Below are 25,858 nucleotides of genomic sequence, written 5' to 3'. Positions count from 1 at the left end.
CAATACTAGTAAATATACTCCAAGGTAATTACTGATGGTAAGGGGATACTTCTAATATGGAATACAAAAATATCAATATCCCTCGAAAATGGGGAAGCACCTTCTCTTGGTGGAGGGCGCAAAGCGAGGCACAGGGTGGGTGTCAGCCTCTGGGCTGTGTAAACAGAGCAGCTGGCGTAGCTGAGCCAAGACTCCTGCTAACTTACTGCCACCACTGCCTTGTTCTGTGGTGGTTTATTTTACCCCTAAGGGTCTGACTTCTTTAATTATCTTTTTTGTTACATAGGAATGATACATAAAGAATTCCGTTTCTCATCTCTGGCTAAATAAGAGGGTAGCAGCTTCATTAGACAATTGAGTGCTCTTCCAATCAACCAGCAATACATTGTCCCCTGAGAGCTTTCTTTAACCACAGAATACAAGCAGCTGCTCTAATTGTGCTGTGCTTCAGGCCCACTGCAAGGGCAACCAGGGCTGCTGCTTTTCCTGATAGCATCTTCTGAGCAGAGCAGGAGACAGTTCTGCATATGGTTCCCCGATTACAGTGTGAATTTCCAATGGGGCCCTCTGCTTACCTAACTCTTCCAATTAATGAAGATGCTCTCAGAATATGAAAATTTAATTTCTTTGCTTAAGTCAAGGAATAAACCCCAGAAGGCTGATGATTTGAAGCATTCAGATGTAACATTTTAAAAGAAAAGAAAATGAAATCAAGCTGGAGTGCTTGGGATACCCAGGGGTGTGTGAGCAGAGGTAGGAAGGTCAGGGCTGAGCACCTGATTCCTCTTTGTGGCTACTGTACAGTGTGTACCTGCTGTTTATAACGGGTTAACAAATCATCAATAGATGCATTAAGCATATTAAAAACATGAGTAACCTGTGATCCAGATGGCTATAAACATACCAGTTGATGGTGTAGTGATGGTCTTTAGCACAGTTATAAATAGAGCTGATTAAAATATGGACGAGTGTTTCTGCAAAATATTTCAATGAACCAAAGTTGTTTTCAGTTCAAAGGGTTTAAAATATGCTGTCTTATATTTGAAAAAATGTTTGACAAAAATATCCCATTTCACTTCTGTTTTCATTTGTTAAAAATACAATCAAAATAGGTATTGACAATTTGTATTGATCAAAAACCTTGTAAAATGGACTGACAGTTTTCAAGGAGGGAGCTGTGTTCCTCTCTGAGGCACCGATCCTGCAGAGTTTCTACAGAAATGATTTGGGGCATCTTTATCATTGTTAGATTTTAACCTGTTTCTCCACTTTTCACAAGAAATTCAAAGCAAGTGAGATCTGCATCTACATATATTGTTCCTATTGCTCTGACTTCTAAAATACCAATTTTAAGTCTGTAACATCAGCTGTTGCTATTTCATAGCTTCAAAGCCATAAAGGCATATGATTTTGTCAAGCTGAATCTATTGAAGTGGACAGCAAGCACCGTCCCCACGTCTGGTAGCAGAGGAAAGAGAACCTGGCCGACATGTACACTGACAGCAGTGTTAAGCCAAAATTAATCTCTGAAATCATGGAAGAGTTCCCAGGCAGATGTGTTGATTTGTCACTGTTTCTTTCAAGGAGGAGGTGGTTCCTGTTAAGGTTTTGCAGGAGAGCTTGAGCTGCAGCACATGCCACTTGTTTATGGATCGGAGTGAAAGTGAGTAACGGTATGACTGCAGCAGCGCTGGGGCTGGGGAAGGATGCTCAGGTCCTTCACATGGGCTTCCTGCTTTCACATCTGCAAAAGCTGGAAAAAGCTGTAGCTGTCATAAAATGTAGCTTAGGCTTACATTATTGCAGCAGGACCCGTATCACACAGAGAAAACAGTGGGAGGCGGGAAATACTCTTTCTCATGAAAACTGCTGAGAGATTACCCTTTTCCACACAAGGCCAAACAGATGGCAGAAGGGCCCTAACTCAAAGATAAAGGAAGACCTGGAAATATCATCATCTTCCAGCTCCCAAGTGAACACAGTAGTAGTATTTGTCAGCAAGAAAGTTGTGCTAGATCTCACAGAGGCAGCTGTGTGGAGGCATGGCCCTCTGAGGCTCGGCAAGCAACAGGTGTCCTTCTCAATGGCTGGCATGGCTGAGGGAGCAGTGGGGACCACCCTTCTAGCAGCACTTGCTACCAGCCTGAGGCAAATGGCCTCTTTAATTAAAACTGTATTATACACAGCGGTTCTGCAGGTCTTTGACTGACCTCTGCCACATGTGAATCCTAGTCACACAGAAACCTGCTTCAAATCAGAAACAATTTCAGTTCTTCATAAAACACAACCTTCAATGAGCTGTGTTGCTTAGCTGGCTCTTTGCCTTGTGTTACTGGACCTCTAAGACCCAGGGAACATCTGTATGACTTGGCACCAAGTAAAGCAAGTTGAAAAGGAGCAAGTGGTTCCTGAAAGCCAAGGAGCTCACACATCATTGCAGGGAAGGCCAGAAGTACTTACCTGGAGAGGTCAGCTCTTGCAGCAGCTGAGAAGGGCACCAGTATGTGGCTCTCCCTATCCTGTTGCAAGGCAGAAGTTAAGGCCGCACTGAAGCTGCTAAGGACAGAGGTCACAACAGCCCCATGCAACACTACAGGCTTGGGGAAGAGTGGCTGGAAAGCTGCTCAGCAGAGAAGGACCTGGGAGTATTGGTCAACAGTGGAATGAATATGAGCCAGCAGTGTGCCCAGGTGGCCAAGAAGGCCAACGGCATCCTGGCTTGTGTCCAAAACAGTGTGGCCAGTAGGACTAGGACAGTGGTCGTCCCCTTGTACTCAGCACTCGTGAGGCCGCACCTCAAATCCTGTGTCCAGGTTTGGCCCCTCACTGCAAGACAGACCCTGAGGTGCTGGAGTGTGTCCAGGGAAGGGCAATGAGGCTGGTGAAGGGTCTGGAGCACAAGTCCCATGAGGAGCAGCTGAGGGAACTGGGGCTGTTTAGCCTGGAGAAAAGGAGACTCGGGGGAGACCTTATCACTCTCTACAGCTCCCTGCAAGGAGGTTGCAGCGAGGTGGCTGTTGGTGTCTTCTCCCACATAACAAGTGAGAGGTCAAGAGGAAACGGCCCCAAGTTGCACCAGGGGAGATTCAGATTGGATATTAGCAAATATATTCTTCACTGAAAGTGTGGTCAAACACTGGAAGAGGTTTCCCAGGGAAGTGGTTGAGTCACAATCCCTGGAGGTATTTAAAAGATGTGTAGATGTGGCCTTTAGGGACATGGTTTAGTGGTGGACTTGGCAGTGTTAAGTTAATGATTGGACTGGTTGATCTTAAAGTTCTTTTCCAACCTAAATGTTTCTATGATCCCTGATGCCTGACAATCCTTGTCAAAGCAAAACTAGGTCTCCCACTTTGATCCACCTATGAAGCATTGCTCTGGGGTTTTTGAAACATTATAAATTATTCTGGCTTTCCAATATAAGTAACAGTGTTTCCTCCAGTATCTATACCTACAAGGGGTTTGCTCCTGTACCATTCAAATTCAAAGTCCGATCAACATGACTGCATAAAAATCAAGCTCGGAAGCCCCCTTCCCAAGAGTCTACCAAAGGAAGAAGGGCCAGGGCAAACTCCCATGACCCATGGGTGTTGGTGCTTGCATCCTTCCACAGAAGAGTATAGGAAACCTTCAGTAAGGATCCAATTAGATGCTTTGCAGCTGTGACATATGAAGGCATAGACCTCAAGCGAGATCTTTTATTGCAGATATAAGCGCTGGTTACATACAATCGCTTATCCACCCAAGTTCTGCCCTGGAACATACCTACCTGCAGCAAAGCACCTTTGCAACTAGCTCACACTCCACCAAGCTGTTTACTCCCTCCATACTCATCTGAGGAGGTCTCTTCTTCCCCAGTACTTAAGCTGTGGGAGGCTTTGAGCACCCCCTCATTGCAGACAGGTGTGCACAGAATTAATTTGCAGGTGAGTTCAGAGAGCCAGATTTAGTGCTAATTGCTTCCTCACTACATTGTAAGGCATAATCACTGCAGTCTGGCACCTAGACAATGAACAAAGCCTTTTCTCAGAAAGGGCCCTTACAGCAACCATTGCCAAGACTTGGGCCAAGTAATCTGCTCACAAATGAGGAATTATCAGGCTTAATAAGCAGGGGCTGACATAGCTAGCATTCCCCCTCTAAGAGACCCAGGAAAACTGACCCTTCTCGGCCACCACAAGATGCAGCTCCAGTAATTAGGAACCTGCTTCTGCTCAGAATTTGTCTGGGCAATCAGGAGACTTTATAGAGCTTTTCACTCTCCAAAATTTTTATAATATCACAGGTTTAGTTCTGCTGAGAAAAGCAAACCTGGTCAGTCTTTGGTGGGTCTAAATTGATATTCAGAGGGAATAAAGTGTTGAGTCTGCTGTTAGACATGCAGAATTCAAACTGATTTTCCATCTTTATTTTTGGTGATGGGTAATTGACAGGTATGTGGGGTTTTTTAAAGACTTCCTCTGGACAGCAGTTATTCCCCATTGTAGCTGATATCCTCATTATTACCTTTACTCCTTGCCTGAGTACACTTTAATGATAACTTTGCCTCTGGAAAATACATCCCAAACTCAGGGAAGGAAGCCAGGTCTAGGACTCAAATCAAAACTTGGTGAAAAGGTAGGAGTCTTTCTATTGATCTGAGTACATTGGGTTCATGCTTTTAATAATCAGTTTGTTCAGAAATACAAATAACAGATTTGCTCCTTACATTTCCAGTTTCTCACTATGTGAATCTACGTCAAGCCAAACAGCTGCAATGTTCTCCTCAGTACAGAAAGTCACGTGCTCACTGCAGCTCTAAATACAAAGTGTGTGTAGTAGTCATTTATCTTCTCTGCCTGGGGGAAACCCTTCCATTTTTGCTCCCCTGGGGTTACACATGGCAGCGATCGCCTCTTACATGGCACAAAACACATACAAGGATGTCACAGTGTTTGTGGTTACCTAGCTGCCTCCATTAACACAAAAAGCTGCTGACAGCTAGAAGACATTGCTTCAGTAAAAAAACCTAAGAGAGAAAAGCATGGTTGGGCTTTTCTTCCCCCCCTCCCCCCCCCCTTTTTTTTTTTTTTTTGTAATTCCCAGCAAAGTAGAAAGGATGGTTTGTCCTGAAACATGCCCACAAGCAGTTAAGTAGCAGAGACTGAGTCTGAACTCAGGTGAGTACAAATGGAGAGGAGATCTCTGCAAGGTCAGTGGTAGAAGCCCAAACCCTTCCCTCCACACAGAGCAAACCAGAGGGCAGAGAGCTCTCTCGGGACCCTCCAGCTTTTCTTTGGGCTCATCCTGCTATGCAGAGGAATCTGTCTGGACCATTTTGTCTGCAGAGCATGTGGATGAAGTGGGCTCAGCAAAGGCTCTGTTGCATTTGAAGGTGCCTTGTGCTGCCGTTCCTTGTTTAGAGGGAGGTAACTGGGGCTCCCCAAGGACAGGCACTGCAGCCCCTTGTCTCCTGGGAAGAAAAAGCATTGGTCAGGAAAGAAACCTGAGCTCCTGCGGGGTGAGGAAAAGCCCAGAAACAGTAACTTAAGATTCTGTGGCTGTTCCTCAAGCTGCTCTGTGCTGATGCTCCCAGGCAATTTAATACGCGAAAGGTTACCTCCTCCTGTTCTCTGCTTTGTACAGAAGGAAAAGGTTTGTTTTGCCTGTAAAGAGAAAATTCATTAACTGGCATTAACATGCAATTTGGAGTTCGAAAACTGCCTTATCAACAGAACATCTGAGGTAAGAGCCATCTGCACTGCAAAGGATGCCTGCAGCTCTGATTGAGCTGTGTGGACGTTAGCCTGACCCAAACCAGGGTGAATGGGTGGAGGGAAGGGACCAAGGTGCCAGCTGAGACAAATGAAGCCACAGTGGCAGTCTTTTTCCTTGCCTCATCTAGGCTGAGTCAGATTGCTTAATACAGGCCGAGACCCCTCTCTACTTACTGCTGGACCACATCCTACTACTGACTTGCTGCTGGAGTATGTCTAAGACCTCCAGACATCCTCCCTATCCTCTCCACAATGTCTTTTATATGAGGGAATAAATAGATCTTGAAGAATACTGAGACATCTCTGTACTGTCATTACTAAAATGCAAACCACCTATTTCAGGTATCCCTAGAAAGTTCCTGGGACACTAAGTGAAAAATAAAAAACTTCTAGTGAGAACAGGATACACCTGGATCTCTTTGTACTACACTATAGGTAATTATATGCTATAGGCAATTAGGCTGCAGGACTCACTGGCTAGCAGCCAGGTTTAAAGGAGCCACGTGGGAGCCAGATGATTGGGATTGTTTCACTTGGAAAAGAGATGAGGAGGGGAGAAATGTAAATATCCATGGAAGCCTTACTGGACTAGGGAAGAGAGAAGGACTTTTGGTTTTGCTAGCTTTTAACGTCAGGATAAGAGGCAATTTAAAAACAAGAGATGAAATACTTTTGTACTGTTTAAGGCTAGCTGTGTTGCTTAATGCCACAAATCCTCAGGCTGAGAAGGTACCAAGTTTGAGGAGAGACTGTTCAGAGAGACAAACCAGCTGCTTCTAATTAGCTCTAAAACATTGTGGAGCACTGTTAAACATCAAGGTTGATGCCTGGTTTTTGGGAGGTTTGGAAGATGGGATTTAGGCTGGCACAAAGGCAGGGAGAGGCCCTGTCCGCAGCCCCTGTCTATGCCTCTGGGGGAGGCCCCAGGGTCTCAGACTGGATCCTAGTTCCCTGCTCCAACACAGAATGGCAATTGCCGTGTCCAGTGATGTGTTATTGCCACTGTTTGGAGAATAATATTCTTGGGGGACATCAGTGCCCTGGAAGTCCTTAAGTCCGGCTTTTGTGGCTGGTATTTTTGGGGACAGAGGGCTGTAGATAGCAGATGCTCAGATTCTCACCCCTTTCCTCCATCCTTCCACAACAGTGGTAGGGAAGCAGGCTGTGTTCAGTCTTCTTTTCACCTCTTCAAGTGCATTATTTCCAATGTGAGCTAAGAACATCAAGGAAAGCATCTAGTATAGAAAGTGCTTATATATATTTACAAGCCTAAACCTTGCCATTAGAAAAAAAATGTCTTTTTAATTGTAGTTGTTTTTAATTAGGGTTTTTGTCACTTCACCTCCATGAACTGGGAAGGTTAGCACAAGTGCATCTAACATTTCAAAAAAGACCCCTACCACGCTCACAGCATTTGATCAGTATATGAACTCTGGCCATATGGGCATCCTAGGAGAGCCATGTACCCCTGTGCCTCATTTAGTATTCATTGAGCAACTGGCCTGGACAGTCTGGGACACTTCAGGAATGAAGGAGCGGGTGTTTAAAGACAGAATATGAGGAATAAGATACAAAATACACTAGACAGTAATTTAATGTACGGAACCTGAGGTGATGCTGACTGAGGGTCGCTGTCTTAGCTATGAGCTGCAGGTAGTCTGGTGAGCTTACAGAACTCCAGAAGAGGAGTGCTAGTCCAAAGACCTGAGTCACTCTTGTTATATCTTTTTTTTCTTTTTTTTTTTTTTTTTTAACTCATGAACCCTGTTAGTGCCTGCAGGACAATAATAGGACTATCTGTCTCTAAGTTTGAAGGTAAACAAACAATATCAATGATGTTCTCATGAATTTGTTTTAGACCATACTAGGACTCAGAGAATTGTTTTGTCTTATTAAATATGTACATTAGCATGACACAGACTTTGTTGTCAAAAGTCAAATAAAGCCATATCCAAGGGAGAAATCAGTAATTTCCTGAGGAGGCTGCTTGAGGTCACTATGCCTGGGAAGAGCCTCCACCTCTACATCTTTTATTGCTGATTCAGTGGTGCTCATGGGAATCAGCGAGGGTTTTCTGTAAGTGCGAGGTAAACTGACCAATGTATTGCAGGGTATGACATTTTCCAGATTGGTGTTTGAATAACGTTTAGAAAAATTACACTGAGATCTAAGGTATTTGTAAGTGTGCCCAGATGGTATTCTGTGATTGCTACAGAGAATTCTCTTCTCCCAACAGAGAACATACTCCACCTGCCCCAGTAAGAGCTGTGCATGTCAGGCAAGGATGAACGTGGATAGGCAGAGCAGTAGCTCCTGTCAGAATTGGGCACAATGTTGAGCTTTTTTATGGGGTGTAAATACATCTTTGAACAAGAAAACCAATCAATTTCAGGTTGGTGCAAGCACAGTCTAGACTAAGAAAATCAAAGCAACTCATCATCATTTTGCATCTGACCTGAAAAAGAAGAGAGAGGACTGCCTTTTAACAGCATAGATGGATATTCATAACTGCAATTGGAGCTTTGAAGCTCATTTCTATTTACAGGCAGAGAAGCGAGGCTTGTATGAGGGAACAGAGAGGCGAGTGCAGTTGACTAACACGTGGGAAGGAAGAAAAGGTGTGATGTGGGAGTTTTAATAGACTTTGCTGCTAATTTGGCTGTGAGCTTACATTCAGGTTTTTCAGTCAAAGAGTTATCAATTGATTTAATATGCAAGAAGGTAATTGTTGCCTATTTTTTGCTTATTGGTATTTTTGATTAGGGTCTGGGTAATAGCTGTGCCTTGGCTTCAGGTCTTTTTAATACCTTCATGAAAATGACACCTTTCCTCTTTCTGCGTCTCAGTCCCCAGATCTGTAAAATCACAGCAGTCTGAAATGCAGTCAGTGTTTCCAACCACAGGAGAGGAGTCAATTGTCAGCCCAGTTTCAGTCAAGAAATTAGAGGACACAGCTCTCAGAGTAGCTCAGAGCCATAACCTTAGATCCTTTTGTTTAATTTCCTGAAGTCTGAAATAAAATTTAAAAAATTACTTTTATGCGTTGATTCAGAATAGCACTTGAGCCACATGATTGCTTGAACAAATGAGCTTATGCATAGGAAGATGTTCATATATCAATGTGGCTTTCAGGCTGGCCTTCTTGTTTGCTCAGCTCAGAGCACGGTTAATGCAACAGTGCTGGGTGTCTGCTTCCATACATCCAGACATTGCCATCTTCTCAAATCACTTTTCAGGCTAGGAAGGCATGTGTTGTTGTCCATTGCACATATTATGTTAGTGACCGCAAGCAGGTAAAGGTATATGGCTCTCCACATTCTCACCACACTTCACACACTAGAAATCGGGAAGTTATAAGGAAATTTCTCTCTACAGCCATAAATGGCTTTTTTATAGGACTGGAACTGGTCAGAAATGTCCATCTTTGTTACTTTGCCACCCACTAAAGACCTACTCCCCCATATACTAAAATGTAAAGTATTTCAGAGGCTCACAAACCTGGTCTTCCCTTGAAGTCTAGGTCTGGCATTGCCTTCCTCTGAGTGGCAGCATACCTTCCACTTTTTTATTTGATCACTTTTGCTTTTTGACATAAATCTTTCCCTGAGGTGCTTTACTTTGACAGTTCCTAATAAAGCTGTGCCTAATGAGACAAATTACAATAGCAGAATTACTGATTGCTGGATTAACAGTTTCATGTCCATTTTCCTGGGGCAAGAAATAGAAAAATTCATCATCCATCATATGCTACTATAGTTGGAGAATGTATGCCATACCTGTAAAAGAGTCAGTTTCTCCTTTGCAATGAATTTAATGGATGCAAGACCACAGCCTGAGAAAGAGAGAAAAAAAAATATAGTTAAGGGTACTACACATCCTGTTACATTTCTCAAAAATCAGTCCCAGGGAAGAAAAGGGCTTCATGTAAGGAACTGGATTAGAACTGAGATAATTTATTGCCCTAATAAGATCAACATTTGTATGTAAGGATAAGTAAATATTGACTAGCTAAACATAGCCTGATAAGCAGATCAATCTGTTTACCTCTTAGGAATATGTAGGAATTAATAAGCTTAGTAATGTTCAGTATTTCAGACTAAAATGGTCTGGTGAATCCTGAAGGAGTAAAAGGCCATTGTATATCACCCCTTTCTCTCTTTCCCCAATAAATAATTCAAGAACACACACACACAAAACCCCCAACTCAACAATCAAAGAGGAAGGATATATATTGTTCCTGGAGGATGGAAGGTCCCTGTGCAACAAGAACTGTCATGAGTGTTCATTTCATAGTCTTATAAACATGTAACCATCAATCAATGTCATCCACAGAGCACTCTTCAGAGGATCAATTTATTTCCAGCTTTTCTCTGCTATTAAATAGAAAATGCAACAGAGAAGGGGAGCTTTGATTTTGCATAAGTGGGCTTTTACAATCCAAACGTGCCTTTTGAAGCATGTATTTGAATCAGATAGACATGATAGGACAACTACATTTGGGAGCACATTTCCACGTGTGTATGGAAAGACAAGGTGTAAAACTATAGTGCAGTCGGTACTGCCTGGTTTCATAGAAAAGTTTTCATCACAGAACAAATATGTTCTCTCTAGCTCCTTGGGTGCAGTGCAGGACTCCCCAGTGAGTGGAGTAAGGTAGGGTGGGGAAGAAGGACAATGCATTTTTCTGAATTTGGTTTTCTAGTATAAGTCCCTGGCTTTTGTGACCTCTGAAACTGCTTGCGGGATAGCATGGAATAGCAGAGGTGCTATTCCTAAAGAAGCATTGGAGTCACTTTCAAAAGAGAATCCATTTGGCTGTCTTGACAGACACTCCATCCAAAGAATAGACAGCCATTTTGCCAAGAGCATGGAAATGCTTGTGACTAAGGGCATGGTACAATTTGTTCCTTTCTCTCCCTTGTCAATGGAAACTAGTGGCCAGGAGATCTTGGTTACTTCAGCTTCAGAGTGCTTAGCTGTGAGCACGTAGCGTGATGTTCTAGGTTGTTACTAACCACAGAACAAAGGATAACAACCTATTAAAATTTTCTTGCAGAGTCACGAAAGCTGAGCAACAGACCCACCAGCCTTTGCTGTTTATCTGAAATGATATCCTACTACTTAAAAATCTCTCATAAAATAGCTGGGACTTATAATTTCTGTCAGCAAACCCATATCATGGTGACCAGTTCTCTGGCTCTTGACCAGTCTTACAAGCACTTCTATCCTCTGTGGAGGTGTTTAACAGGCATCTAAAAACTTCTGTGGTCAGTGAAAGATAAGGGCAACCCCAGAGGAAAAATCCATCTCCAGGTGGCTACGCTGGCTGGGATGCTTAAGGTTACTTCTCACTGTTGACTACTGGTAGGTACAGAGAGGGCACAGTGCTTGTGGATTGCTGATGTTGGCTGAGGCACTGGAAAAGTGATACCCTGGAAACATAGCTCACAAGCCTCCTGCACCTGCTGGGTGTGGGACGGTGGAGCAACAGAAGACTGACACCTTGTTGCTGGAACCCTTTGTGCGGGACCCGGGCGGGTCGGGAGCATCCTGGCCGCTCCTCCAGCGCCCGGCGAGTGGTGGAGGCTGATGGGAAGGCTGTGTGCGAGGAGAGGGGGGAGAGAGGAGGAGGTGGCTTCCTCCTGACGCCATTTCCGAGGGGCTGAGATATATAAACGAGCCGGTTGCTGCAGTGCCCCGTCTGAGATCTTCAGCCAGGGCACTGGCGCAGACACGCACGCACGGTGCTGGTCTCCCCCCGGGACCTCACCTGAAGCCCTCACACCAGGGACAGACTCACCCTCTGCCCCCTTCTCCCTCCCTCCATCCCGCCAGCAGCATGAGCCGCCCAGGACTGCTGGCCGTCCTGCTCCTGGCCGTGCCGGGTAAGTGGTGCCGGGCCGGGGTCCGTGGCCCCTCCGCCCGGGACCCTCCGCCCACGGGCGGCGCTGCCCCCAGCTCCGGTCCCGCCGCGGCCCCTTCAGCACCGCGGACAGAGACCGCCCCGACCCCGCCAGCACCGCGGGCAGCGGCCGCCGCAAGGTCACCGCCCGCGGGCTGCGCCGGGCCCGACCCGGGCCACCGGGCACTGCCAGCCTGGAGACCCTTCCCGTCCCCTTCCCCTTCCCCTTCCCCCTTCCCCTTCCCCTTCCCCTTCCCCTTCCCCTTCCCCTTTTCCTTCCCCTTTTCCTTCCCCTTTTCCTTGGGGAAGGCATAATGCCCTCCTCCAGCTGCTGCAAGCAGGAACCACTTCTACCAGAGAGAGATACCCCTCTTCTCCACTCCCATTTTTAGCAGGATAGGATTTCTCTGCTTGTCTCCCAGAGGAGGTGAATTAAAACCTTTCTTTCCCCCCCCCCCCCTTCCCTTCCCCTTACAGCCATCTCCCTTCCCGTGACAAACGACATGAATAAAGGAGACACTAAGGTAAGGATGGGCCTGCAGTGGAGGGGGTGAGTGAAGGTGAAGGATGTGATGTTTAGCAGCCACCTAGCTGGTTAGGTTTTGGCTGCTCCTGCTAAAATAACCTGTAGGAAGTGCCAGGGATTTGCATGAGACGCCTCACAGCAGGATACATCCCCACTCCCTTCCTACCAGGATTTACCCTTTGTGAACCCACTTCTGGGCACCTGTGCAGGAGGAAAGTCCCTCAGGATTACCAGAGGGATCAAACAAGCTTGTCTAGAGAATGCTGAGGCTGGCAATGGAGGCTGGGTATAACTCTCCCTAGTCCTCCTACTTTCAGCTTTTCAAAGCTCCCAATGGGAGGTGACTCAGGGGAGAGTGGGGGGAGATGTGATTCAGGAATGGGTATTGCTGGAACTGTGTGTGGTTGGGGGGGGGGGGGGGGGGGGGAGTGTATACATCTGTATATCTATGTGTGTGGTGTGTTACTTAAACTTACATGTTCCTGAAAAATAAGCAACAGGCTACTCTCAGATTGCTAATCCATCCTCAGCTACTGCTCAGCCTGTCTGGGTGGCTACAAGCAGCGCAGGACTTGGCTGACCTCTCCAGCCTTCTTTGATAGGCTTGTGTGCATACCTCTGTGTCATGCCTCTCTGTGTGCACTCCCAATGGGCTTTTGGCACCTAAATGTGCTTGGATAGGTGTGTTGGCCTGTGTTGACCTGTGACAGATACACACACCCCTCCCTCCTGGATATTATGGTACCTATAGTCTTTTAGATGAGCTGGTCTCTTAGCTGCCCAAATTAAGACTTCTACAGAAATTAATGGCCAGAAAGGAAACTCCAGCCCTTTCCCCCCTAGCCCTTTATCTGCTTTGTTTCCTAAAATCTTCTAGCCACATAATGTTTTTCCCCAGTCAGCAGTAGGGGAGGGCACGTTAATGTCAGTCTCGGCCACAGGCTGCGTTGTGCAGTGTCTCTGCTCATTACCTGCCGGGCAAGTGCCCTGCACAACGCCTTCCTGCCTCCTGTTGTGGCTGGGCCTGGGGAGCTGTAGCTTTGTTAAGACTTTTAGCCTGCTTAGCCCCTGCTCGGGCTGAGCCATGAGCTGTGAGCCACTGAATGCTGCTTCAGGCTGTGTGCTGCTAATTGAGAAAGGGGACTCAGGACAGGCACTTGCCCCTTGAACTGGCCATGCCAGAGTGGGATGCTTACTGGGTGTCTGGTGGGACAATTTATTAATTCCACATTTTACCTTGTGGGAGCTTTTCCCCAATATGTTCTGTGTGTAAAACCTGGCACTTTTGTGGTAGCTGGTGCAACTCCATGGAAATGCTTCCAACAAGGAAGGATTCTTTCCCAAGCCTGTCCCCTCCCTGGGTGCTACTGACACTCGCTCTAGCTAAGAGCAAAATCAGTCCACACCTGTCATTTGAATTTGCTGCAATTGGACAGAGCCATTAGAGCTTTTCTGCCTTCACCATCCTCTCCCTGAGACACAGCATTTCAATGAAGGATGTCCTGGTCTCACGGGACAGATCAGGGCAGGAACAGCATCACATGGGTACAGTGGTGAGCACTGCAGCTCTTCCTACACACCATGCTTTATGCCACCAGAATCTGTGGGTGGTTCAGGGCTGTGTCCTGTAGTCAGAACCTGCAGGCCTTTCCTGGGCAGCTCATCAGACTTTTCTTACACCAAGAGCTTTCCACAGGGAGCTGAACATGGCCAAAACATTTACAGTATTGCTGGTGTTTGCCCACTCTTTTTCTCAAAGGACACTATTTCCCACTTGCACCCATACATTTCAGAAGGGTCTGAGCATAGCTGAGCTCAAACGTGATAATGTCTAACTCTCGTGGTTTAACCCTGTCAGTGACTAAGCAACGTGCAGCCACTCTTTCACTTTCCCCACAGTGGGATGGCGGAAAGGATCAGAAGAGTGAAAGTGAGGAAATTCATGGGTTGAGGTAAAGACAGTTTAACAGGTAAAGCAAAAGCCGTGCACACAAGCAAAGCAAAACAAAGAATTAATTTACCACTTCCCATGGGCAGGCAGCTGTTCAGCCATCTCCAGGGAAGCAGGGCTCCGTCATGTGTAACAGTTACTTGGGAAGACGAACGCCATAATGTCAAATGTGCCCCCCCCCCCACACACACACTTTCCCCTCCCCAGCTTATATATACTCAGCACGACATCATATGGTATAGAATATCCCTTTGGCTAAAGTCCTGGCTCTGTCCCCTCCCAGTTTCCCATGCCCCTCCAACCCTCTGGCTGGCAGGGCCTGAGAGACTGAAAAGTCCTTGACTTAGTATAAACATTACCTAGCAAGAGCTAAAACCATCAGTGTGTTATCAACATTGTTCTCACATCAAATCCAAAACACAGCACTGCACCAGCTACTAAGAAGAAAATTAACTCTATCCCAGCTGAAACCAGGACACTACCCTTGTGAGGACGTGATCCTTTAGAGATTTCTGTGTAAGTACAGCATGAGCAGCTCTTAAGGATTTAGTTACATGCTCACAGTTAGAGGATAGCTATGGCAAAATTCCAGTCTGAGTTTCTGCACTGGATTAATTACATTCATTTGGAAAGGATCGCCTCCATTTCCTGATGTACGCTGTTATTTCATGACCTTGTGAAGCTTCACTCTGCAAGACTTGCTCTTACAAAAAGTGGAGTGTTGTGGAATGACTGCACCCTTCATTTCTTTATGTTGCAAAGTTCCTACACAGATCTGACTGGTTTTTGTCGTGACCAATGTGTTTTCTTTGTGTTCAAAGGCTTTAAATCAGATTAGAAGTCTTCAAAAAGCTTGTATAGAGTATTTCATTGGACAAGATTCTTCTTATTCTGAGAGAGTCCTTGTGAAGCTGCATCAAATACTGCTGCAATAAGTGGCTCCAGAGTTTGGGAAATGTGGGAGGAAAGTATCAGAATCTGGGGTTTGTTCTATTTAATAGTAGAATGAACTGACTCAAAGTCATCTAAAATCAATATTAATTGATTGCTTGTGGTACAGGAGAATGTACCAGGGAAATTTCCCTGCTCTCTTTTTGTTAGATCTTTCCTGTAATTTTAAATCCAGCACTCAGTTTAATCCTCAGAATGTGTAAGTAGTTATAAAAGTTCAGCATTTTATGGCTGTGATCTGCAAAAGCAGAATTCTCTACTCACACATAGCAAAAATTTGCCCATTCCACCTGTTCAAGATATATATATATGCAGTTGCTTGAATGAGCAACATTATAGATGACTGGGAACTGCTAACGTGTTTAATTTCTGCTGCAGCGCACTGCTCTCCTGAGAACAGCACCTTGTGAGGGAGGTCAGGGCTCTCAGGGCTGCCTGTGAAAATTGTCAGCAGAAAGAGGTTCCGTGAGTCAATTTTTTGCCCCCCCCCCCCCCCCAAGGCTTACCTGTATTCTTTTTTTCAATTTAGCCTCTCTTTTTCCACAGGCACTTGTGAGCCCTGCATACCTTCTAGGCTGCTTTATAATCATCCTTTTGAACTAAACAGCTTGATTCCTGCACTTCTAACCGGCACCAGACTGTAGGGAATGCTGCTTTCTCTCCCATGTGACCATTTGGGTATACCATGACCACATAGCAGGACTCCTGGGTATGTGCCTCAGTGCGGTGAGGGTGCCTTCACCCCTCCCTGAGGTGCCAACTTGCCTTCTTGCCTTGGCTTTCATTCTCCCACCACACATACAGCACTGGGTGATCCTTGTTGGATCAGTGGTGCTGCAGTTGCATGAGTGAGGAGCTGGGCCTGCAATCTCAGTACAGGTGACAAACTAGATGAATAATGTTTCTCATTTCACACCAAAGAAAAGGGCTGCTGGAAAGGGCAGGCCCAGAGCTCACTCTGCCTGGGAAGCTGTCCCAGGCAGTTGCAAATGCTTCCAAGGAAAGTGTGGGAACTTCCTTGCTTTCAGATGACCTGCCTCCATGTACAGCTCTTCCAGTCTATAATCACTTGAACACTCAAGTGCAAGGTCAAACACTTATCCAGAGTGTCTTGTCCTTCTCTAGGGCTTGAAAGCAGTATTTCTCATCTGTGTTTGAGAGTACAATTTGCCTTACCTCCCCCTCCATGCCTGGCTGCAGTCTAACTATGGGCTCAAATAGATTGCAAAATTTCAAGGTCGCCTACTGAAGAGCTATGACTACTTTTTTCTCTCTACAGCCTCCCACTGAGCCCTTTTATGAGATGCAGGCTGAGATATATTGACTTAAAAGAGGATGATTTGAAGCTTTCTATGTATATAACCAGATCCCCTATAACCGCCTGATGTACCCAATCTCTGGGATGGGCTGGAGTCGTGAGATCTGCAGCTGAAGCGTGTGTCATGTTGAAGAAGCTCTTTCCATTGCCATGTGTCATTTGCTCACTTCTCAGTTTCAGGAGGCACCTTCTGTTCCTACATTAGGTAAAACAAGAACCGAACATTCAGTTCTGACTCAACCAGAGAAGCAAGAAGATCTGTGCCATCGTCTGCTGTATTTTAACGTTGGTAACAAATAGATTTAGGGAAAAAAAGACAAAAGATCAGTGTTTTAATTCATTTTTTTATCTCTTTCTAGGTGATGAAGTGCATTGTAGAGGTCATTTCTGATACTTTATCAAAGCCAAACCCCCTGCCAATCAGCGAGGAGTGCCTAGAAACACTCAGAGGAGGTACAGGCTTAGATTTAATGCTAGGTATCAGCAAGAGCAACTGTGGCAAGCAGGGGCTGGTCCTGCACTGACACATGCTTTAGTGCCTGACATAATGTCCCTGACACACTCTCCTTCCCCACGGTCACCCCACTGGGCTTCACAAAGTCCCAGAAGCAGGGACAGAGCCGCTGCTCAGCCCAGGCCCATCCATCATGCTGGCACTGTGGCCAGGGGAGTGCTGAGTGACATGAAGCTGCCTGGTTTTCAAGGAACCTCCTTGTCATCTAATCCCAGAGTTAAGAGATGCGGCAGCAAATCAGGCCAAGGGAGAGAAAAGAGTAAAGGAAGAGGGAGGTGGCATTTGGGGTTCTTTTCCATTTCCTGAGGGCAGGGGGAGGTTGTCTTTGACCACCTTCTGTATTGTCTCCCCTATTGCAGATGAACGAATCATTTCTATCCTTCGCCACCAAAATTTATTGAAGGAACTTCAGGAAATTGCTGCTGAAGGTACAGTGTCACTGTAGTTATTTGGGAAGAGGGGGTTTCATCTGTTGTAGCCCCTTGCACAGTTTCGTTGTTTGGCTTTTTTTGTGTTTTACATTAATCTGACATCAAATAAATGTGCCTTACGAAATATAGTTCCAGGACTTCCAGTAGACACTGGGTGAGTGAAGGCAGGACTTTTGCTTGTAATAAAATGTGATGATTTAAATGACTGTCAGTGTAACTTGGTGGTGATGCAGAGTATAGGCATTTTGTGGGTGAAGAACCCTAAAAGAAAATACTGTAATTTAATTCAACAAGTAACCACCAGGTCCCAAACTGGAATGAAATCTTCACTGTGCTGGAGTCTAGCACTAAACCTTGGTGTGGCTGATGGGAAGTCTTACTGAGCATCGAGTGAACCTTGTACCTAAAAGACCCCATGAAAATATCTTTGAGTTAATGGGGATTTTTCTGTTGGTTTCCTTAGCTCAGATGCAAGTTTCTTTGGTTTGGAGAGGTGCAGGCTGCTTACCGCAGGATGATGTAGGAGCAGCAGCAGCACAGAGCTGTGCAAAGGGTGTGCAAGAGGGAAAAGGGCTATTTTCAGGTGCCTAGGTGCCCAGAGCTACAGTTCCAGGCAAGGCTACTTCAAAACCAGTGTAGGTCCCTCTGCCTTGGTGGTCTGGTTGAGGCTGCAATAGGGCTCTCCCCAGGCTGCAGGGAAAGCAGCTCCTGGTCTGCCCTCCTCCTTCTCCCTGGGGTAACCCAGCTGGCAGCCCTCCTTTGCCAGGGTGTCCCTATGCCCTGTTCCTATGTGGCATGGCTGCCAGGGACGGCTGGAAGACAGTGCCACCAGTCTGCTTTCGGCACAGGGAAGCCACAGAGGCAACAGAGAGAAGAGAGAGGAAAAAATCAGGAAGTCAAGTGTGGGAGAGCGCCTCATGAAGCTCCCAAAGCCATAGTTCAGTCACTATAAATGCCAGCTGTAGGGCTGGAGCGTGGCCAGCTGGAGGGGCCTCAGATGGGCTCTGTGGATGCTCAGATGATCCAGAAGAAAGAAACCTGGGCCTCTTCAGTGTGCTGGGATGCTGCTGCCCACAACACCAGGATTGTGAGGGAGAGTGCTCAGTTGTCAGACAGGCTGTGCCGTACAGCATGGGGTCCACATGAAGGTACTCATTTCACAGAGGTGCATCTTGCTCCGTGGTTTCCTTGGCTTGGGCCCATCACACCATTTTGTCCCAGGGTAACAACATGAGCTCTAATCTGCAGATGATAGTGACTGGTGTTGAGAGAGTTGTGTAGCCCAAGGGAAAAGCAAAGATGTTTATCTTGATCTCCTCTGTGCTGGCTGCAGCTGGTCCTGCTCAGGCTGGAAAGCCCACACCATTCAGCTCTGCCCAGTGTAGGGCTAGAGAGAACTGGGCTGGCAGTGTTGGCTATTGCCTTTGCATTAAGGTGTAGAAGCAGGGCATGAGCTGGGTTAGACAGGGTTTGCTTGGCTTGCAGATCCCACTGGGATGGGGCTGCCGGGGGAGTGCTGGTTGCCAGGACAGCTGTGCTCTGAACTTCAGCTTGTGCTGCCTTCAGACACCTTTCTCCAGGGTGTTAGTTTTGTTGAGCTGGCTCCATAATCCCAGAGGCTAAGGTGTGGGGCCTTGGAGCCCTGGACCATCCCCAGAGTGCAAATAAATGCTGCTTCTTCCTCCCAGTGCCCTGGGGAGAGGGGCCTCCACAACCAGGCCAGAGGACACAGGGTCTCTCAGTGCTCACTTCAACAGAGGTACGTGGGCAGCATCTGGCAGGAGGCGATTTTTATCCTTCAGTACTCCAATGCTTAAGTCTTTTGTTAGCCTCAGTGTGCAGTTCAGCATCTCTTATTCCCTAGCTCTCCATCAATATTAGCTTTCCTAGCAACCCTGCTTCTCTGTTTGTTTAGAGACCTTTTGCTTTCCTGCAGGTGATATTTTTGATGATGGCTTTGTTACTGCTGTTGATTCACGATTCTCCAGTCTCACTTCTCTCAGCGGCCCTTTGGCAGATTTGTCCACTGTAGAAAATACACATATAATTATAAAGGGCACAAAACTATTCTCCTACCTCTATGTTCTGAAAGACAGAAGGGGCTGCTTTTTTCCTACTTTTTGTTACTTCACACAGGTGCCAATGAGAGAACTCAGCAGCAGAAGAAAAATGGTGGCTTTGAAGATGAACTTTCCGAAGTCCTTGAAAGTCAGAATGACAAGAACAAGCAGAGAGGTCAGTGTCAGCCTCCCCTCCCCAGAAATCCAGGTCAGGCTGTAAACAAGGATGTTCTTTCTAATAGCCTTGATATGTCCATCTGCTTCTCATTTAGGCATCTTCTTTGATACTGCCGCTTACATACACAAGCAACACTGTGTTTGCTTTATTCTTATTTACCAGCTTAAACAACAGGTAATTTCTGAGCCATAGTAACTGGTGATGGTCAAGTTACCAAACTGATACTGATCTTTTCCACCCTGCTGCCGACATCATTGCTCACTCCTAATGCTTAAAATGAGTCACAGCCACGGAAATCCTGTACTCAGTGATACAGGCAAGAGCAATCGGGGTCTGTTCTTGCTGCCTGTGCTTCTGAGCATCCAAGATATTAGGTTGTGGGTCTCTGAAGGGAAAACTGAACTTGGAATGCACACAGTGCACACACCCCTGCATCTTGGAAAGACCATATTCAGCTGGCATTTCCCCTTGTCACTCTGGTTCTGTGGCCTGGCTAGAGACAGGCAGTGTAGCAAAAAAGAGGATTTGGCCCCTTCTCTCTTTCACATCAGGAAGAGACAATGCCAATGTGGGGTGAGATGACTTCTTGTTCAGCAGCAGCACCCCTGCAGAGGGTATTGAGCAGGCTCTGGGATGTGTGGCTGAGCTATGGCAGTGCAGTGATGCTGCAACAACAGCCCAAAGCTACCCAAAGCGATGAGGAGTGATATGCCCAGAGGCTGCTGCTGCAGCCAGCGCGGCCAAAAACCAATGGGGAGGACGGGTGGCACTGGGTCTCCCTCCTGCCACGGCAGACCTGAACCTCTTCCTCCAGCAGTGTGGAGACTGTATGAGGATGAAGTGTGCCATGTTGGGCTGTCCAGGCCGGCAGGCAGCCCAGTGACACTAGTGCAGTGCCACTGGTGGTCACCAGCCCTGCATGACTGGCTTTCTGCATGCCCTCACCCTAGCACACTCCTCAGCCCTGTTTGGCACTGTGCTCACCTTTCCATACCCATCTAGTTTTCCCGCTGCTCTTTAGCACCCCATCTTTTATTTTGCAAAGTGATTTCTATGGCTCATTATGTTAAAATGGCCAGTCTCTGACATAAGCAAGAGCAAATACCCAGTCCACATTAAGCTCCTGCTGAGTAGCTGCTTTGCAGAAGCAGAGCCTGCCCTCCCTCCCTCCAGCTTGCCTGGAAACAGTGCTGGCTGACTTTTCAGTTTGGTGGGAGAAAAAAGGCTGTGATGTTAGTGCAGCACTTAGAGCAGGGAGAGCTGTGCAAGTGCTGTATTACACTCCGAAATCATTTCGTTTTACATGCAATCTGGTTTCATGTGGGGCAAGTTTGTTGCTGGCATCTCAAGAGACGGTGATGAGGACAGTGCCACAGCAAAGCACTTCAGCATATGTTTAACTTCAGCCTTGCGAGTCTCTCCAGGAGAGCAGGCACCAGTGAGAGCATCAGCTTGCTTGAACGCAAGCATGTGTTGAAGTGATTTGTGAAAGGATCCATGGGCTGGTTAAGCAGATTGCTGAATGGGGCTGAAGCTCCCTAAGAAACACATGGGCTTCACTGGTTGTGAAATGAGCTCTCAGGAGAGGTGTTGCTTCTTGCTCCTCCCTCTGCAGATGCGGCAGAGGAGCACCCTGAAGAGGAGCAGCCCACAGGGTCCCTGGCTGAGCTGGCAGCACAGAAAACCCAGAGAAATGAAGATTCCAGAGAGGAGGGAAAGAACAGCCTGGAGGAGAGGGAGCCCAGACCACGGGATGCCGAACCTGGCAAGAAGGAGGGCAAGAAGGAGGATCAAGAGGAAGCAGAGAGCAATGAGATTGGGGACACGGAGGATGCACAGCGAGACAAAGCTTTGGACAACCACATCAGCAAAGACTTCAATGAGGATGAGCAGCAGCAGCAAGGGGATGAAGAAGAGCAACCCAGAGGCCCCAGGGACAGCTCAGAATTTGAGGATGAGGGAGAGCAGCCATTCAGGCAGGGCAGGGAGCACAGCAAGGAGGCAGCAGGGGAGCGTGTGGAGCGGGAGGATGATGGAGGAGATGATGCTGCAGAGGAGGACCCTACTGAAGCAGAGAGGTCACTTGATTTGGCTGGGGAGGACGAGGAGGCTGAGGAGACGCAGGGAGATGACAGTACGTATCCCAGACGACTGCACTGATACCTACTGGGGCTTAGCTGAGAGCACTGAGACAGATGAATAAGAGGCTTTAAAGCCTAAAAGTTCAGGCAGATGCTTACTGGGTTTACAGCCCACTGACAGCCACCCAGATCCCCCCTGCAAGCTCCCACCACGTGGGCCCACACACAGTGGGTAACACAGGCCCGGTTGCTGTTCGCTGCCTGCTGCTCCATTTTCATTGTACCTGGGGCCAACTAATTTCTTTTTCTTGAACTTCCAATGTGGTTTTTGACTGCTGCCTTCGAGTACTGTTACCGACATGGTGACATGGGAATGGGTATTTCCAGAATCCTGGGAAAATGGGCCTAAGTCAGGAAAGCCACCTTGCATTGTCCCTGAAGGCTCGGTACAAAGGTGAAGCATAACCGGTTAACACTTGTGCTCACTGTTGTGTTTAATGCTCTTTCAGATAATGACAGTGCTCTGGGATTTGGCAAAGATGGGCAGAGCTCTGAGGAGATGGAGGAGGAAGAGCAGCCCCGGGCACTGAGAGGAGGAAGGCATCGCCTGGAGGATGAGGGGATGCAGGGGGAGGAGGACACCTTCCAGCCCAGGGATGCCAAAAGCGAGGAGATGGAGGAGGAGTCCTCCAGGGAGTGGGAAGACTCCAAGAGGTGGAACAAAATGGATGAGCTGGCCAAGCAGCTGACATCAAAGAAGCGCATGGAGGAAAACGATAGTGGGGAAGACCCGGACAGGTCCATGAAAATGGCATTTAGGTCCCACAAGTATGACTTCAATAGTCCAGAGGAAGATGTGAGAAGGTCATGGAAGCATCACTCGAAGGAGGACAGCAGTGAGGGAGGCTTCCCGCTTGCTCCCATGCCTGAAGAAAAGAAGGATGAGGAAGGCAGTGCTAATAGGAGAACAGAGGTTGGTGTACATAGGCTTAAGAATAAATCCCACCCAGTTATTATTTGGGAATCCAAAGCTATCCTTGGAGATGTGGATGGTACCTTGGCATTATGTAGCCAGCACTGGTTCTCTGTGACATTAAGGAGATGCTTGGTGAACTTTTAGTCATTCGGCTCTAGGTATTATTGAGATTTGCACCTGGCCGTGCCTTTGGGTTTTATCTTTGTTTTAGTGACTAGTGCAAAAACATGCCCTGCTCCAGAGAGTCTTAAAAATGCAATAGGAATTTTGTGCTGGTCTGTGTGGTGACCAGAGCTGTATCTGGAGCCTGGGGATGGGTCTCGAGTCCCAAAGGCCCTTCAAGTCAAAGGCAATGTTTTCCCTGGCTCAGGGCTGGAGTGGGTAGTGTCAGGCCTACAGAGGTAAACCAGGGGCACAGCCATGGTGAGAGCTGGGGCACTGGAGAGGGTTAGGGAAGGGAGGGCGCAGAGCCAGAACAACAGCCATTCTGTCCCCTGACCTCACTTTCAAGCCATGTGGCCTTGTGGCTTGCACAAGCACGGGCACAGACAGCAGCTGAAAGTGCTGTCCCCTGCACTCACTGGGGCTCAGCCTGTGGGGCTGGGCAGGAGCGAGCCAGGGCGCACGGGTACTGTGTGAGGCAGTGCTTGGGGTCTGACCTCTCTGCTCTTTGGGTGCTGTGGAGGATCTCAGCACAGCACTATTTTCTTGCTTTCTGGGGTGTCCAGTTGCAGGCAAAGCTCTCCTCCAAGCAAGGTGAGCCTCAGCTGCTGCTTCCTGACCTGCTTCAAACAAAGCACGCTGGAACAGCCGCTTGGGCTCAGTCTGGCTCCCCTGGGTGCTGGCACCCTGCTGTAGCTAGAACCTTCCCAGGGGCTGAGCCAAGGGCCCTGTGGAGGGCCAGGGTGCCTTTTTCTCTGTTCAGGAAAATAGCTCGGGGATGAGAAAGATGACTTTTACGGTATTTTTTTCACACCAGCCACAAGCAGTACAGGCCAGTGGCTCAGTGTTGGCCTGTGCCTGGTGGCTGCTGCAGACAGCAGCAAGGCTCTGCTCCCTCCACACAGGAGAGGGGCCGTCACCTCAGCTCTGTTGACAGGAAGAGGCACTTTTAGCACCAACAGCCCCAAGTTTGCTCCTGCAGAGCCTGCTGCTGGCTGGGTGGGTGCGTGATCTGCAGTGAGACTCAGGTGATGTCTATGAGGGACAGGCAGGGATGGGGCTGGCAGCAAGACGGGGCCAGTTACATATGACCAGGCTTGAGGCAAAGCCACACAGTTATGATTTTTGAGTACCTGCACTAAATAAAATGGCTTCAGGTAATGGCATAGATATACAGGAGCCACTACAGAAAGGCCGCCAAGCAATGGGCAGCTTGAGCCTTTGAACTGATGGCTTCCCCAGTCCCTATTTTCCTAAATGGAAAAGCATTTTCTTGTACTGGAGGCACATGCAGACACCCAGCATAGCGTGGGGAGATGGGACGCCACCATCTCCTCCACAAGCAGGGCACTGCACTTGCCACGTATGGCAGGTACCTGTGCTGGTCCCAGTTTGATACCGCTGCTTCAACAACGGTGCCCAGTGTCGTTTGGCAGTGTCCGCTCCGGCCCCAGCTCCCCAGCAGCCATCTCCCTCCAGTCCCACACTCCAGAGTGAGAGACCCACTGGGGCTATCCTGCCCAGCAGCAGGGCTGGGGAAGGACGGTAGCTGCCTGCCTTGTCCCCATATCCAGCTGCAGCAATTTAACATTAGGACAGGACTAATTAGTGTTGCACACAGATACCTGTCCAGAGGGGCAAACGCAGGAGCAGACTGAAGGGATGAGCCAAGTCTTAATTGTGCTTGTGCTACCATGGGCAGCCAGCCTTGGGCAAGGTTTTCCATAGCTCTAGGGGGTGAGGGTTGCCGTCCTGCAGCTGCTGACGGGTGCCATGGGCTTTCATTGCAGGACCAGGAGCTGGAGAGCCTGGCTGCCATCGAGGCTGAGCTGGAGCGCGTCGCCCACAAGCTGCACGAGCTGAGGCGAGGCTGAGGGCCCCAGCCCTCCCTCACACAGGTGAAAGTCGCCACCGCCACCCTCCTCCCTCCTCACCGCATTTTCATTTCCTGATTTAAAAGCAATTAAGCCGGAGCAGAAGCATTGTGCCTAGGAAACCGGCCTCGCTAGTGCCCAGGCCTGCCTCCCTCGCCATAGTGTTGTGTCCATCGCTGCTTCTTCACCTCACACTCCCCTGTCCACAGGGATGCCCACCTGCCCGGCCGGGCGCCAGTGGCTGCGAAGTGCAACCTACACGTGTATTTTCTGTCTGGGTGGGGTTTTTTCCCTCTTTTTTTTTTAAAGACAAGACAGCTTTCTAGAAAGTTCTCCTTCCACCGGTAGTTTCACTGGGTAAAAAACTGCAATAACTTGTTATCTTTTGATTAAAAGCTGAGAACTCTGACTGTAATATATTCTATATAAAAAAAAAAAATTTATCTAAGGAAAAATAAAACTGCAGTGGGTTCCTTCCTTTGTTTTGGCAGCTTTAGTCTCGGTCCTCAGCACGCTGCAGGGCTTGCATGGTCCTGGCGGAGGGGAGGGGAAATGGAGGCCTCCCCTCGCCTCAGACTTACGGTGATGGCGTTTCCCTCCTTAGGCTCCAGCGCTGTTGCCTGTCAAGGCCCGTATCGAGGGCACCTCCCTGAGGCCCCCGGTGCTGGGGGCTCTCCCTGCCTCCGGTGCCCAGCCGTGCCATACAGCCCGGCCCTGGCACTGGGTGTCAGACATGGGGCACGTCCGTAGTTCATCTATGAACACGGGGCTGACCAGAGAGAAAACAGCTTAGAAGTGTAAACACTGGGGCAATACTTGATGAAGTCAAGCTATTTGGACGATGCACGAGCGGGTTAAAAAATAAAAGTAACAAATGGGCTAGTCATGAGAAAACTAGCGGTCTGTGTTCCCCCAGAGGTGAATGCTGGTCCTGAGGGGATGCCCCTCCTGCGCGTTAGCTTGTAGGAACTGTGGTGGCCTGCTGGCACAGCGCTAACCAGCAGAACCCTCCCCAGCCTTTGGGCTTCAGGCCACTCGCCAGCTGCAGGAGTGGTGGTGTCTGGGCTGGGGAAGCTTGCCCCAAAAGGCTCTGAACACCGATCATCAGACCTCAGACTTTCTATGTATCTGCAGGAGAGGAAAAGAGCATCCCCCTGCCAGGGCTCTATCCCACCCCC

The 25,858-nt window shown here is 48.0% G+C and overlaps 1 protein-coding gene across 1 annotated transcript; it reads left to right on the top strand.

The window, feature by feature from the left end:
* The first annotated feature begins 11,416 nt into the window (after positions 1 to 11,416).
* CHGA (chromogranin A) lies at positions 11,417 to 25,135 on the top strand. Its single transcript, XM_055717257.1, has 8 exons — positions 11,417 to 11,641; positions 12,136 to 12,182; positions 16,764 to 16,857; positions 17,278 to 17,346; positions 19,486 to 19,584; positions 21,203 to 21,721; positions 22,178 to 22,641; positions 24,597 to 25,135. The coding sequence occupies exons 1-8, from the start codon at positions 11,596 to 11,598 to the stop codon at positions 24,678 to 24,680; spliced, it is 1,422 nt and encodes a 473-aa protein (XP_055573232.1). The 5' UTR covers positions 11,417 to 11,595; the 3' UTR covers positions 24,681 to 25,135.
* The last annotated feature ends 723 nt before the right edge of the window (positions 25,136 to 25,858 follow it).

This window comes from Falco cherrug, chromosome 7, assembly GCF_023634085.1.
Source record: "Falco cherrug isolate bFalChe1 chromosome 7, bFalChe1.pri, whole genome shotgun sequence".
Classification (NCBI taxonomy): Eukaryota; Metazoa; Chordata; class Aves; order Falconiformes; family Falconidae; genus Falco; species Falco cherrug.
Note: the sequence above shows the minus strand (reverse complement) of the source record. Positions and strands in the feature narration are given on the sequence as shown.